The sequence below is a fragment of the Podarcis erhardii genome (genome assembly GCF_964252035.2).
Source record: "Podarcis erhardii genome assembly, chromosome: 7".
NCBI classification, from domain to species: domain Eukaryota; kingdom Metazoa; phylum Chordata; class Lepidosauria; order Squamata; family Lacertidae; genus Podarcis; species Podarcis erhardii.
In genome coordinates, this window is record NC_138511.1 from 14,256,923 (window position 1) to 14,271,914 (window position 14,992).

The window sequence follows — 14,992 nt, forward strand, 5'->3', positions numbered from 1 at the left end:
ATCAAACTGGATGGCTCAGTTGGTAGAGCATGAGGCTCTTCATCTCAGGGCTGTGGGTTTGAGCCCCACATTGGGTTAAAAAAAATCCTGCATTGTGGGTAGTTGGAGTAGGTGGCCCTCGTGATCCCTTCCAAATCTACAGTTCTGTGATTCCATGATTCAGAGAAAAGAAAATGCAGGGTCCGCTCTCAAAGGGAGTTCTCACACAGAAAGAGATGGACCCTCCCAGCTCTCACCTGGGAACTTTCCTTTCTCCCCCCCCCCCCGCCTCACTCTGGGACATCTTCCCTTCCCTGCCTGCCTCTTACTTAGGGTCCTTCACAAGCCATCCATCACCTTCATGTGTGTGTAATCTTTGGACCCCAATAATGGCCCAGAGCAGAGAACATGCATCCTCGAACCCTGATCTTGCTTGTCTGGATGGAGGACAGAGCGGTTTGTGTGTAGAAACTAACCTACTGTAGAAAGGTGAAATTCACACTCGTCGCTCCGCCCACTTTTGCCTCTGGCCCTGCCCACCGCTGGTATCTGGCCCCCAAAATGTTGCCCAGAAGAGAATGTGGATCTCAGACTGAAAGAGGCTCCCTATTGCTTTGACCTGATCCAGCATATGTTGACATTCTTATCTGAAAACATAGGTTGCCCATCACGGCTGGCTGTCTTGGTCTGTCTCATCTTATTTATGTATTCTTGTCTTTTCTTCCCTCATACCTGAACGCAGGAGGATGTTCTGCCTGTGGTCCTGATTGGCATCTTTGTCGAGCAGCCCACCCCGTTCCTCACCCCGTTCTTCCAGCGCCTGCGGAAGCTGCGCTACCCCAAGAAACGGATCCAGCTTTTCATCCACAATCGGGTGAGTGCCTTCAGCCCATCCTTAGGGAGGGCCGTTCGCCTCCCAGAGGCCTTTGCTCCTTTAAGCTCTCAGCCGGTGAGCGTGGCTGTTTTGACCAGACCAGCCACAGCTCTGGTATAAGGCGTTCTGCTTTGTGTTCTTGTGTCCAGGAGGAGCATCACCTTGACCAGGTAGAGGCATTTGTGAACGAACACGGGCAAGAATACCGCTCTGTCAAAGTAGTTGGACCAGATGACCATGTGGAGAATGCTGATGGCCGGAACATGGGCATGTAAGCCTATTATTATTATTATTATTATTATTATTATTATTATTAAGCTCAAGGTGGCACACATTGTTCTCCTGGCCCCCTCGTTCTGTCCCCACAACAACCCTGTGAGGTAGGCGAGGCTGAGAGTGGTCACCCAGTAAGCTTCATGGCCAAGTAGGGATTTGAACCTCGGCCTCCCAGGCCCTAGCCCAATACTCCTAATAATTATACCACACTATCTCTCCTGGTAGGGACATGGGTGGTGTTGTGGGTTAAACCACAGAGCCTAGGACTTGCCGATCAGAAGGTCGGTGGTGTTGGAAGCTCCGCTCAGGCCAAGCTGATAAAGCTCATTTTCTTCCCCCAAGTCTTCGGAATCGCCTCCCGACGTGTTTAATGACCTGAGCCTTTGATAAGGCCTCAGGCACATTCTTCATCCAGCAGAGTTCCCAGCACAGGGAATAGACGAGAGGTTTGGGCTACATTGTTATGCTTTATTTCTTACTACGCAGGCAGCTAAGAAATATACATCCTCTCTCTATGAAAGCAGAGAGCAACCGAACAAAGGAACAAAGGAAACAGGAAACCAGTAACGTCACATCCGTCTCTAGTCTCCCGTGAGACTTCCAATAGCCTGGACTGTCTCTGGAATGTAAACAGAGTCTTGTGACTCCCAGCAGCTGCTCAATGGCGAAACAGAAACTAACATCTGGTTCAAATCCCTGTGACGGGGTGAGCTCCCGTTGCTCGGTCCCAGCTCCTGCCAACCTAGCAGTTCGAAAGCATGCCAAAGTGCAAGTAGATAAATAGGTACCGCTCAGGCGGGAAGGTAAACGGCATTTCTGTGCACTGCTCTGGTTGGCCAGTAGTGGCTTAGTCATGCTGGCCACATGACCCAGAAGCTGTACGCCGGTTCCCTCGACCAGTAAAGCGAGATGAGCGCCGCAACCCCAGAGTCGCCCATGAATGGACCTAATGGTCAGGGGTCCCTTTATCTCTCCTGATGCTGTAACACTTCTGACCTTTTGTTTGCTGTTGAGAGATGGCCAAGGTATAGGCAGTGACTCTTGATAGTATCTGCCCTTTAAAACCTCTTGAGCCAGCCACGGACCGACCGACTGGCTGACTGATCTGCCTCCTTCTTGCCTCTTTAGGGACCTGTGCAGGCAAGACCCTGTCTGTGAATATTACTTCAGCCTGGATGCCGAAGTAGTGCTGAAGAACCCTGATGCCCTGCGGATCTTGATCGAACAGAACAAGTGAGTCGCTTAACTTAGCTTCCTGTTCTGTGGGTGCCTTAGGCAAGTTCAGGGAGAAGGCATGGTCCTTCCGCGTTCCACATCTGGATGCAGCTGCCAAATTGAAACAAACCTCTCTTGATAGAACAGAGCCTGTCTCTGTTTGGATTGGATTGTTAATTTTAGACGTGATTCCTGCATTGTAGGAGTTGGACTTGAGGTCCTAGCTATACAGTTCTATTATTCAAGGTGTCTCCTCCTCCACTCTACCATTTTGTGTGAGTTTGGGGGTGGGGGAAAGAGATACGGACTCCAGTTTCTCGAGCAACTCTGCTTTCGTATTTCAAATCTTTAAAAGATGCAAGTTTCTAGCCCCTGTGGAAGAGGAAATGTGCTTGAAACTGCTTGGCTGGCTATCAAAACCTAGAAGAGTTTCTGGGTAAGGTTTTCCAGTGTTGGAAGTTCATTGTCCTGCATAGTTCCTTTTGCTTAGTAAATGCCACAATCTTGGAGAAGTTATGCAAATGTACTTGGCTTAATTTTATGCAGGTTCTGAAGTTAATCTTCGGCCAAATACCGTATTTTTCGCCCCATAGGGCGCACTGGCCCATAGGACGCACCTAGTTTTTTGGGGGGGAAATAAAGAAAAAAAAATTATTTCCCCCCAGGCGCGGGGCTGGGGCGGAGGAAGCCCGAGCTTCCCCCGACCCCATCCCCCAGAACAGGCTGCTCTCCGCAAGCCGTGGGAGCCCTCCCGCGGCTTGCGCAGAGCTACGCGAAGCCCAGGCGCGACTGCTCCGCACGCCCCAGGCTTTGGGATGCAGGCAGCTCTCTCACGGGCTCCCACGGCTAGCGGATAGCTTCCTGAAGCCTGGAGAGGGAGAGGGGTCTGTGCGCACTGATCCCTCTCGCTCTCCAGGCTTCAGCGAAAGCCTGCATTCACCCCATAGGACACACACACATTTCCCCTTCATTTTTGGAGGGGAAAAAGTGCGTCCTATAGGGCGAAAAATATGGTAGACCTGGGAATATCTTGCCTTTCATCCCACTGCTTCCCACCTCTGTACAAGCAGAAGTACTTCCCCAAGTTTTGGGTTCATATGCACACTAATATCCAATTCTTTTCTGTGCCTTCCTTAACCCCCACCTCCCAGATTTGTGATTGCCCCACTTGTGAGCCGTCTTGGGAAGCTGTGGTCAAATTTCTGGGGGGCCCTGAGTGTCGACGGTTACTACGCCCGCTCAGAGGACTATGTGGATATCGTCCAGGGGCGCCGGATGTGAGTATTATGAAGGATTTCAACAAAGCTTTGGCTGCTTCTCCATGTCACACTAAACCATAGTTTAGCACAAAGTGTTGTAGAAAAAAACAGGGGGTTTGGCTTTTGCTGCCCAACTCCCCAAGGGACTGAGTCCCCTAAGTCCATGATCAGTCAGAGATGAATGGATGGAGGCAAGATCCACAGAAAGCAAGACAAATCTTTATTTTTCTGTTACAGCAGAGTTCCCTCCCCTCGTTGCAAGGAGGTAGGAGAGACCCAGAGCAATGGTGTGCAAGCCCCTATAAAGACTTTAGAAATTGCCCACCCTATAGCCCAAGACCACCCTCCAAAACATCATACATACATCACAGAGGAAGATGGTCTCCAGCAGAAATTTGAGAGTGTTGCTTCTCTCCTGTCTGCCAGGATATCTGAGAATGCCTTACTTGATTGCATTTTCTGGGTAGCCTGGCCATTCCTTGGAGATGGTAAATACCGTAGTTCCTGAATCTCTTACGCATATTGAGTTTGCTCAGCTTAACAGATACTTGCCAGACTGTATTTGCAGGGAGGTGTAAGCCCCTACAGTCCAAAGCCAGTAGGAAAATTTTTCCCATTTCCTTCCTCCTTGCAGAGAAATATTTGAGATCAATTTGAGAGAGTCAAAATGGCTTCAGGATTGCTCTCCTGTTCTATTTCAGACACATGGTTTATATACAGTGGTACCTTGCAAGACGAAATTAATTCGTTCTGCGAGTTTTTTCGTCTTGCGATTTTTTCGTCTTGCAAAGCACGGATTTTGGAAAAGCTTCAAAAATCACCAAAGTCTTCAAAAGCCTCAAAAAAGGCTACCACACCGCGTGCTATGAGTTGCTCCTCGAAGTCAAGTCGCAACTGCACCCCCTGAATGCACGGTTTTAAGAAAAAGGAAACAAACTTGCAAGACAAAGGAACCAAACTTGCAAGACATTTTCGTCTTGCGAAGGAAGCCCATAGGGAAATTCGTCTTGCGAAGCAACTCAAAAAACGAAAAACTCTTTCGTCTTGCGAGTTTTTTGTCTTACGAGTCATTCGTCTTGTGAGGTACCACTGTACTTATGTATGTGTTTGCCTTGTACAATTATGAACATTTATTCTATATTTGAGACCTTAGAATTCTTATAACAATAGTCCATCAGTAGGATCGAGCTACAAGCTCACAACCTTTTCTCTCCGGAGCTTCTGCCTCCGGTTTTGCTTAACCACAGTTTGTCGTGTCATCTGGACCAAGCAAACCATGGTTAGCATGAACTTGAACCGTGACTAGTTTCAAACAAGCCAACATCATGGATTGAGTGATTCCCTATGAAGAAAGATTGCAACATTTTGGATTTTATAGTTTAGAGAAAAGGCGAGTGAGAGGTGACATGACAGAGGGGTTTAAAATTTTGCACAGCACAGAGTAAGCAGATAGGGAAAAGTTTCCCTCCCTCTCTCAGAACATGAGAACTTGTGGAAATCCAAGGAAGCTGAATGCTGTAAGATTCAGGGTGGATAAAAGAAAATGCTTTTTCATGCAGCACATCATTAAACTATGGAACATGCTCACATGATGACCGCTAGCTTTAAAAGAAGACAAATTCATGGAGAAGAGGACTATTGAGGGCTACCAGCCAGGATGGCTGTTTCTGCCTCCAGAGTTGGAAGCAGCAATGCTGCCTCTTTGGCTGATTTTTGAATGCCTTTTTTAATTGATAGACCAATTTTTAAAATTAGAATATACCGTATTTTTCCCGTGTATAAGATGCCCCCATGTATAAGATGACCCCAATTTTTTTAAACCCCAAATTAAGAAATTAAGTTGTTTAGCTTTTATGGGGGGGTGAGGGAGGTCACTTCTGCCAATTGCTCACCCGACTGATCGCTTGCCACAGCCACTGCCAATCACACACCTCGCTGCAGCTGCCAATTGTCTGCCCACTTATCACCACCACCCGCCCACTTGCCGCAGCCACCAATCACCTGCCCACCTCGCCACAGTCGCCAATCACCTGCCCAATTGCCATAGCCACAGCCAATCGTCAGCAGGCCTTCCCACAGCCACCAATCACCCCCCCATTTGTCGCTGCCAATCTCCAGCTTGCTGCTGCCATTAATCGCACGTCCCCCCTCTGCATTCACTATTAGCAACACCCAATTTTTGCCTTTTTTTAAAAGCAAAAGTCATCGTCTTATAAAGGTAAAGGTAAAGGTACCCCTGCCCGTACGGGCCAGTCTTGACAGACTCTGGGGTTGGTGCGCCCATCTCACTCAAGAGGCCGGGGGCCAGCGCTGTCCGCAGACACTTCCGGGTCACGTGGCCAGCGTGACAAGCTGCATCTGGCGAGCCAGCGCAGCACACGGAAACGCCGTTTACCTTCCCGCCAGTAAGCGGTCCCTATTTATCTACTTGCACCCGGGGGTGCTTTCGAACTGCTAGGTTGGCAGGCGCTGGGACCGAGCAACGGGAGCGCACCCCGCCGCGGGAATTCGAACCGCCAACCTTTCGATTGGCAAGCCCTAGGCGCTGAGGCTTTTACCCACAGCGCCACCCGCGTCCCCTCATCGTCTTATACACACACACAAAATGGTAGCTGATGAAACTAAAAATAATAATAATGGCAGCCTTAATAACTGTATATGGTAAAAGGCCCTTCATGCCTAATTCTCTCTCCCCCTTTTTCAGTGGCCTCTGGAATGTCCCATATATCTCTAGCGTCTACCTGATAAAAGGCAGCACCCTGAGATCGCAGCTCACTCAGACCGACTTTTTCCACAGCGGCAAGCTAGATGCAGACATGGCTTTCTGCCACAACATCCGGGAACAGGTCGGTGTGGCAAGAACAGAAGCGCCGTGGTGCAAGGTTGGGGTGTGTGTGCGAACTGCTGTTGTTATCTCTGCAGCAGGGTACTTGCCTTCCGCATCCTAGAGCCACCGAATCAGCATGAAAGAGGAGCTTTTTTAGCCTCTGAGAAGGAATCTCCTCGTCCTTTGGTGCTGATTGGAGCTAGAGGGAAAGGAAGGAAGGGAGGATCAGCTCCTGGGGTCACTCTGGAGAAGAGCAGCAACGAGTTGGAGCTGTCCTGTACGCTTCTGTTTCAAGAGAAAAGTGTGCAAGTTCTGCAAATGGAACTTTGCAGAAAAAGCAACATTTGTTGTTGTTTAGTCGTTTAGTCATGTCCTACTCTTCGTGACCCCATGGACCAGAGCACGCCAGGCACTCCTGTCTTCCACTGCCTCCCGCAGTTGGGTCAAACTCATGCTGGTAGCTTCGAGAACACTGTCCAACCATCTCGTCGTCCTCTGTCGTCCCCTTCTCCTTGTGCCCTCCATCTTTCCCACCATCAGGGTCTTTTCCAGGGAGTCTTCTCTTCTCATGAGGTGGCCAAAGTATTGGAGCCTCAGCTTCAGGATCTGTCCTTCCAGTGAGCACTCAGGGCTGATTTCCTTCAGAATGGAGAGGTTTGATCTTCTTGCAGTCCATGGGACTCTCAAGAGTCTCCTCCAGCACCGTAATTCATGAGCATCAATTCTTCGGCGATCAGCCTTCTTTATGGTCCAGCTCTCACTTCCATACATCACTACCGGGAAAACCATGGCTTTAACTATACGGACCTTTGTTGACAACTTAAGTCTCTCCAAAAGAAGATATTGGAGCACTTATAATTTACCCCTGCATTGGAGGGGGTTAAACTAGATGACTCTTGGGGTCCCTTCCAAATCTGCAATGCTAAGGTTCTGTGTACATGCAAAGAAAATAAGAGATCTAGCTGACAGGCAATGCACTGAGATCTGCACTGATCATTGCAATGCTTCCCTAATTATTGGATATTCTTAAGGTAAAGGGACCCCTGACCATTAGATCAGGGGTTGCGGCGCTCATCTCGCTTTATTGGCCAAGGGAGCCGGCATACAGCTTCCGTGTCATGTGGCCAGCATGACTAAGCCGCTTCTGGTGAACCAGAGCAGCGCACGGAAATGCTGTTTACCTTCCCGCCGGAGCGGTATCTATTGATCTACTTGCACTTTGACGTGCTTTTGAACTGCTAGGTTGGCAGGAGCAGGGACCGAGCAACGGGAGCTCACCCCGTCGCAGGGATTTGAACCGCTGACCTTCTGATCGGCAAGTCCTAGGCTCTGTGGTTTAACCCACAGCGCCACCCGCGTCCCTTGGATATTCTTAGAAGGTTGCATAATCTTAGAAGGGGCCATAGCTGTGGCTATCATGAAGCAACCCTGCACTTCAGAATTTGCCACTACACTCCTGGGCAAGCAGCTGTGTTGTTCTGGAATAGTGGGGAGGAAAACCACAGACTAGGCCAGCTGGGAAATGAAACCACAGGGTGGATTGGCTTCACGGGATAAAGGTACCCCTGCCCGTACGGGTCAGTCGTGTCTGACTCTAGGGTTGTGCGCCCATCTCACTTAAGAGGCCGGGAGCCAGCACTGTCCGGAGACACTTCCGGGTCACGTGGCTAGCGTGACGAAGCTGCTCTGGCGAGCCAGCACCAGTGCAGCACACGGAAACGCCGTTTACCTTCCCGCTATAAAGCGGTACCTATTTATCTACTTGCACTTAAGGGTGCTTTCGAACTGCTAGGTGGGCAGGAGCTGGGACCGAACGATGGGAGCTCACCCCGCCGTGGGGATTCAAACCGCCGACCATGCCATCGGCAAGCCCTAGGCACTGAGGTTTTACCCACAGCGCCACCCGCGTCCCAGCTTCACGGGTTACCAGTTTTCAATTGTGAGCAACGGTTCTCCTCGTTTGCAGGGGATCTTCCTCTTTGTGACGAATCAACAACAGTTTGGCCATATCCTCTCACTGGAGACTTATCAGACAAGCCACCTGCACAACGATCTCTGGCAGATCTTCAGCAACCCGGAGGTGAGGTGTCTCTTGCAGAATAACCCAGCGAGCAGTACCTTTCGCAAAACTTAGGAGCTAGCGGGATTTCTCTAGGAACCAGTTTGAAGGGAGAAATGTATAAGCAGAGCAAGAGGAGAGGTCCTGTGCTCGTTCTGCTGCTGTGTGTTCAGCAGTGATGATACGATACGATACGATACGATATCTTTATTGTCATTGACCCTTGCGGAACAATGAAATTGAAAAACTACATAAAACTACATAAAAACTACATAAAACTACCACAAAATTACATAAAACTACATGAAAACTACACAAAACTACATAAAACATTCAAAAACCCCTACAAAACTCTACACCCCCATTTTAAAATACACTATACTACAGAGACCCCTTATGCTGCGTTTAGAACCAGAATTGCATTAGCATAGAAACTGTTTTTCAGGCGGCGTTATAACCCTATACCTTCTTCCAGAAGGCAGAAGCTGAAAGAAGCTGATGTGGGTTTTCTGGACAGTTTTAAATAGTGCCGGTGGGAGTTTGAATAATCCCAGCTGCAAGGATGGGAATCACAACTGGGGAGAGTGCTTCTGCGCTCAGGTCTTGCTGGTGAGCTTCCCATTGATGCATCTGGTTGGCCACTGTGAGAACAGGAAGCTGGACTAGATGGGCCATTGGCCTGATCCTGCAGCCAGGCTCCCCTTATGAATGGGAGCTTCCAATTTTAATTCAGCTGCAAACATTTGGGAGACATGGGGCATGCGATTTCCCCAGGGCCAACCGTTATGTTTAAGACAGAGCTTAATTTTGAACCCCAGCCCGAGCTTTTAAAATTAGGGTGGATCTTTCTCAGACATGAGCCCCTGGGTAAGGTAAAGGTAAAGGGACCCCTGACCATTAGGTCCAGTCGTGGCCGACTCTGGGGTTGCGGCGCTTATCTCGCTTTATTGGCCGAGGGAGCCGGCGTACAGCTTCCGTGTCATGTGGCCAGCAGGACTAAGCCGCTTCTGGTGAACCAGAGCGGCACACGGAAATGCTGTTTACCTTCCCGCCAGAGCGGTATCTATTTATCTACTTGCACTTTGATGAGCTTTCGAACTGCTAGGTTGGCAGGAGCAGGGACCGAGCAACGGGAGCTCACCCCGTCGCAGGGATTCGAACCGCCGACCTTCTGATCGGCAAGTCCTAGGCTCTGTGGTTTAACCCACAGCACCACCCTGACATTCATAAGCCATACATTCAAACATAGACAGAAGGACATGATATCTTCAATCCATTGGGTAATACATGGCGGACACTTGACTTTCTAGCCTTAAGTCTCTAATAGCCACCGTAATGGCTTACACAAAACCATTTCTCCTGTCCACCTGTTAGTCCCCACACCACAAGGATATGATTTAAGAAGGTGTCATCTTCCTCACCCACCCACCCAGCCACCCAATGTTCATTTGTTCTTATTTTCTCCTGACACAGGACTGGAAGGAGAAATACATTCACGAAAACTACACCGCAGCCTTGAAAGGGAAACTGGTAGAAACGGTAAATAGCCCTTGACTCTTTTGAAATGGGACTGCTGAATTGGGGTGCAGAGGACCAAAAAAGCGGCATAGGCAAACTGAAGGAGGCGCCTGCTCCCAGGGCCCCATGTTTGGGTGCTGTAATGGGATAAGGGGTTTCTTGTGCGTAAGTGCCGAACCGCTCCAAGCTGAGTAGTTGGCTAAAACTTTCCCTGACCGTACAGCCCTTACTTTGTGGCTGTCTTAATCACTGGCAGAATCCGTCAGTGGGCGTTTCCTGAATTTCTTCCAACATAAAAGCTCCTTGACACTGAGTCTCCGCCTAGATTCCCTGCGCGACAGCTTTCTGCGCAGAGTGGGCGTCCCAAGGGGAGGTCCTGAGCTCTCTCCACTGGTCTCGCTGGAAGCGTCCCTGAGCCTTCCCTCCGACGCCCCCTCCTCCTCTCCTTCCTCAGCGGAAGCTCTCCTTCTCTCCCTGCTGGTTCCCTCTCCAGCGTCTGGGAGCCTTGCCACCACCCTAGGCTCCGATGGCAGTTCCCTGACAGGTGCGCTTGGCCTTTTCGGTGGTGGCTTCCCCGGAGACATTCATTTGGCTTTGTAGCTGGAGGCACTAATGCTTCTGAATGGTAGTTGCTGGAAACCACAGGAGGAGAGAGGGATCTTGGGTTCAGATCCTGCTTGTGGGCTTCCTTCTAGGGCACCTGGTTGGCTGTTGTTCTGATCCAGCAGGCCCTTCTAATGTTCTATGTTTTGCTTTTATCCGGTTCTAATATGTGGTTATTTTAATTTTATTTTTAAATCCTGTTTAGCACCACTTTGTGTGTTTGTGTTTATGGGAATTTATTTTATATTGCTTGCGTCTCAAGAGCATGTTTCTTATCTTTGTAAGCTGCCTTGTGGATTTTTTAAAAGGTGGGTTATAAATCCTTTAACGTAAGTATTTGAATTCACAGTATTTTATTTCGCAATCTATTTCTGAGACGTTTTGTTGCCTGCCATTTATTGGTTTATTTACAAAGTTTAAAAGAAAACGCTTTTCAACAAGGCATTCCTAATCCGATACGCAGCATACGATTAAGAGAAGATAATCAAAACAATGTATGAAAATAGAAATCAAAATGTCTTTAAAAAAGAGAGAGAGCGTTACCACACTTCCTCTCCTACTGCTTCCCCCCAGGGAAAACCACTCTTTAGCGCTCAATTGGAACAAACAGCAATTCAGGTTTCCCCCGGATTGCCTTTTGTTCCTATCGATCGCGAAAGAGCAGGTTTTGCCTTGAAAGCAGCAGGGCAAGGGGATTCATGCTTTCTAGGCACGGTACAAGCTGAAGTGTGGATGAGCCAAAATGATGGAAGAAATTTATCTTAGTCAGCCAATTGATGAGTGACAGAAAAGGAGATGAATGGAACTCCCCAAGGAAAAGCACCCCAGAGGGCAATCACATAGTAGCAGTGCCTCTTCTGTGATTGCCCTGGAGCTTTGGAACTCATCTTCCTCTGCCCTCATTTGCTCTGCCCAGCACTGATTGGCTAGTGACTGTGACATACACAACAAAAAAGCAATGTTTGCAATGGAGATTCATTATAGGTTCTCAAACCTTTGTGGGGGGTCAGGAGTGGGGTGGGTTGTTTTCACACAGGAGGTGATGTTTCCTGAAATATCCAGAAAATTGACTGTTATGGTCTTTATTTCTGTTTTGCTAGTTTTTTGCCCTTCCTGTCATACTCCCTAAGCTCTTACGGTTCTTCTGTCTTGCTAGCCCTGCCCGGATGTTTACTGGTTTCCGATATTTACCGATGCAGCTTGCGATGAACTCGTAGAAGAGATGGAGAATTTTGGCCAGTGGTCCAAGGGAGGCAACACGGTAAGGACAATCCTTGGTGGAAAATCTACCAAATTCATTAACAGATACACTTTAAAAGAAGGATTCTAATAATTGTTTGAATCCGAGCTCTGCTTGTTTGTCTCTCTGGGTTAAAATAAATAATAATAATAATAAATAAAATTTTATTTATAGCCAGCCCTCCCCAGCCAAAGCTGGGCTAGGGCGGCTAACAACAATAAAATAATTGAACGAAGACCTGAGAGACTGCAGTTCGAATCCCCAATCAGCTATGAAGCTCACCGGATAGAAGTTTATACAGTGGACCCTCCGGATACGAATTAAATTCATTCCAGGGGTCTGTCCGCAACCTGAAAAATCACTCCCGGGTTTGCCGCGTTCATAACCCGAAAGTTACGTATCCAGAGCGGTACGTAACTAGAGGTTCCGCTGTAAAATGACGCACGGTTTGGAGATAGCGGATATGAAAAAGATTTTCTTCCTCTCTCATAACACTAGAGCTCGTGGGCATCCAATAATGTTGAAATATTAAGTGCCTAGCCCTCTGCTCATTTGCTCAGTCCTCTTTCCAAGCCATCTAGTCTGCTTGGCTGTCCCTGCCTCCAGTGGGAGCCAGTTCCATGCAAACTTCTGTGCTATGCAGAACTCTTCATCAATAAGCAAAATGTGTTTTTTTAAAAAAAGAAGTCTGAAAAGGGGCTACCACCTAAAGTAATTACGAATCTTTGCTTTAAAAAGGAAGCCTATATTTTGCCTCTCTTTTGGTTCTGCTTAGATAAAGCATTCTGTGCGAACTGTGTTTTTTCCATTTCTGTATCAGTTGGTAGAAGGAAATATATTATTATTATATTATTATATATTGAATTTACCATATGTTTCCGTGTATAAGACTAGGTTCCCCCCCCCCAAAAAAAATAATGTCAAAAATCAGTGGGCGTCTTATACACGGATAGTGCCGAGGATGGACTGGCGATTGGTAGTTGCTCCCAAAATAGACAATGTTGTTGTCTTGAGTCCTGCTTGCAGGCTTCTCACAAGGGGCATGTGGTTGGCCACTGTGAGAAGAAGATGCTGGACTGGACAGGCCACTGGCCTCATCCAGCAGGCTCTGTTTACATTCTTACTGGGTTACCAGTTAAGGTTACCAGGCGTCCCCGTTTCCCGGGGACAGTTCTCAGATTTACAGTCAGTCCCCTGAGAAAATCCTATCATTCCTATTGAAGTTGAAAAGTGTCCCTGGATTCATTGACAAAAATCTGGTAACCTTAGTGTATTTAGGCCAGTCGCCACCTGTTAGCCTCCCACCATTGCTGCGATCAAATGGGGAGGAGGGGTCTGAAGCCTGTGTGCACCTCTGTTGCTCGTCAGAAGGGAGGTGGGATAGAAATGCAATAATAAAACTCAAATGCATCTGGGAATAATAATAATAATAATAATAATAATAATATTTTTTTATTTATACCCCGCCCTCCCCAGCCAGGCCGGGCTCAGAGCGGCTTACAAGCAATAATAAAAACAAGATGAACTTAAAAACAAAAATAAAATACAACATTAAAATAATGGAACATTTAAATATTAAAATGTAGCCTCATCGCAGGAGGAGAGGAAAAGAAGGGGGGGAGGGGGTCTTTTGGGGGTCTCCCAACGAGCCATCGCTATTTGCACGCTTAACCAGTGTGGTGTAGTGGTTAAGAGCGGTAGTCTCATAATCTGGGGAACCGGGTTCGTGTCTCCGCTCCTCTACATGCAGCTGCTGGGTGACCTTGGGCCAGTCACGCGTCTCTGAAGTCTCTCAGCCCCACTCACCTCACAGAGTGTTTGTTGTGGGGGAGGAAGAGAAAGGAGAATGTTAGCCGCTTTGAGACTCCTTCGGGTAGCGATAAAGTGGGATATCAAATCCAAACTCTTCCTCTTCTTCATCTGGCAGGACACCCGGATCCTGGGCGGATACGAAAATGTCCCGACGATCGATATCCACATGAACCAGATCAACTTTGAACGGGAGTGGTACAAGTTTCTCCTGGAGTACATCGCCCCCATTACGGAGAAGCTGTACCCTGGGTACTATACCAAGGTAAGGATCGGCTCATCTGTCGTTCTAAGAACGTCCGAAATCTAATCAACAGGAATTGGGTCCTGCAGCAGGATTTGAACTGGAGACCCTAAGTTGGTGAAGGGGAGGTGGATGCCATAGGAAGTAATTGCTGGCTGTGGAAAGTAATTGCAGGTAGAGGAGGTAGGTTGGAATATGCACAAATATGCTGTGGCGATCACACAGGGTCCCCGGATGTTTGACGGTCTATTGATCCCTGTGCCACCACTATGTTCACTTCCCCGCTGCCACCAATCCGTTTCTTTCGGGTACACACAGAGTCCAGACGGTTGTTAACATTAAACCAAATAAACAAGTTTATTTTATAAGCCTGAACAAGTTTATGGTTTCAGATTCTTAATCTTAGTTTCTTTACCAGCCTATACCTTCCTAATAACTTCTAACCGGTTATCCCAACTGTCTATCTGACTCCTTGTAACAGATTCTCTCACATCAGACTATCCCACCCACAGATGCATCCTCCCTCTCTCTTCTCTAACACCCGAATGACCCTTAACAACACTAACTCTAACTTCCCACTTGCCAATCACTTCACACTCATTTAACCCTTTCCTTATGACGCAGCATGATGTCACCTAGGAGGGCAAACGCCACATATGCGTTTTAAAAACCCCAAGAGGTATTGTGCTGTGGAAGGGCCGTAGAGCAGCTGCCATGCATGCAGAAGGTCTCATCTTCAATCCCCAGGTGAAACTGGGGAAGATTCCCTCTTGAAACCCCGGAGAGCTGCTGCCAGTCAGCGCATGTAGTACTGAACTAGATGGCCCAATTCTCTGACTCAGGATAAGACGGTTTTCTGTGTCTTAAGAAAAGGGCCATAGTTCAGTGGTGGAGCACCTGCTTGGCTAGGTTCAGCCTTCAGCATCTTCAAGCAGAACTGGGAATGTCCCTTTTTCTGAAACCCCAGAGAGCCGCTGCCAGCCAGTACAGACAGTTCTAGATGGGCCAATTGATCTAACTCAGTATAAGGTGGCACAATGGAGGGCCGTAGCTCAATGCTAGAGTAGCTGCTTGGCATGAAGAAGGTTC

At 48.1% G+C, this 14,992-nt stretch overlaps 2 protein-coding genes across 4 annotated transcripts in view; one reads left to right on the forward strand and one right to left on the reverse strand.

The window, feature by feature from the left end:
• The window catches only part of LDLRAD2 (low density lipoprotein receptor class A domain containing 2), a 472,593-nt gene that overhangs the window by 324,335 nt on the left and 133,266 nt on the right, over positions 1-14,992 (reverse strand). The gene's annotated exons all lie outside the window — the stretch shown is intronic.
• Positions 1-14,992, forward strand: part of PLOD1 (procollagen-lysine,2-oxoglutarate 5-dioxygenase 1) — a 40,658-nt gene that overhangs the window by 15,858 nt on the left and 9,808 nt on the right. Inside the window, exons 9-17 of the mRNA XM_081870968.1 lie at positions 722-853; positions 1,003-1,124; positions 2,258-2,362; positions 3,496-3,621; positions 6,308-6,449; positions 8,397-8,510; positions 9,963-10,028; positions 11,767-11,871; positions 13,778-13,924. Coding sequence (XP_081727094.1) covers positions 722-853; positions 1,003-1,124; positions 2,258-2,362; positions 3,496-3,621; positions 6,308-6,449; positions 8,397-8,510; positions 9,963-10,028; positions 11,767-11,871; positions 13,778-13,924 — 1,059 coding nt within the window. The remainder of the gene's footprint in view (positions 1-721; positions 854-1,002; positions 1,125-2,257; positions 2,363-3,495; positions 3,622-6,307; positions 6,450-8,396; positions 8,511-9,962; positions 10,029-11,766; positions 11,872-13,777; positions 13,925-14,992) is intronic.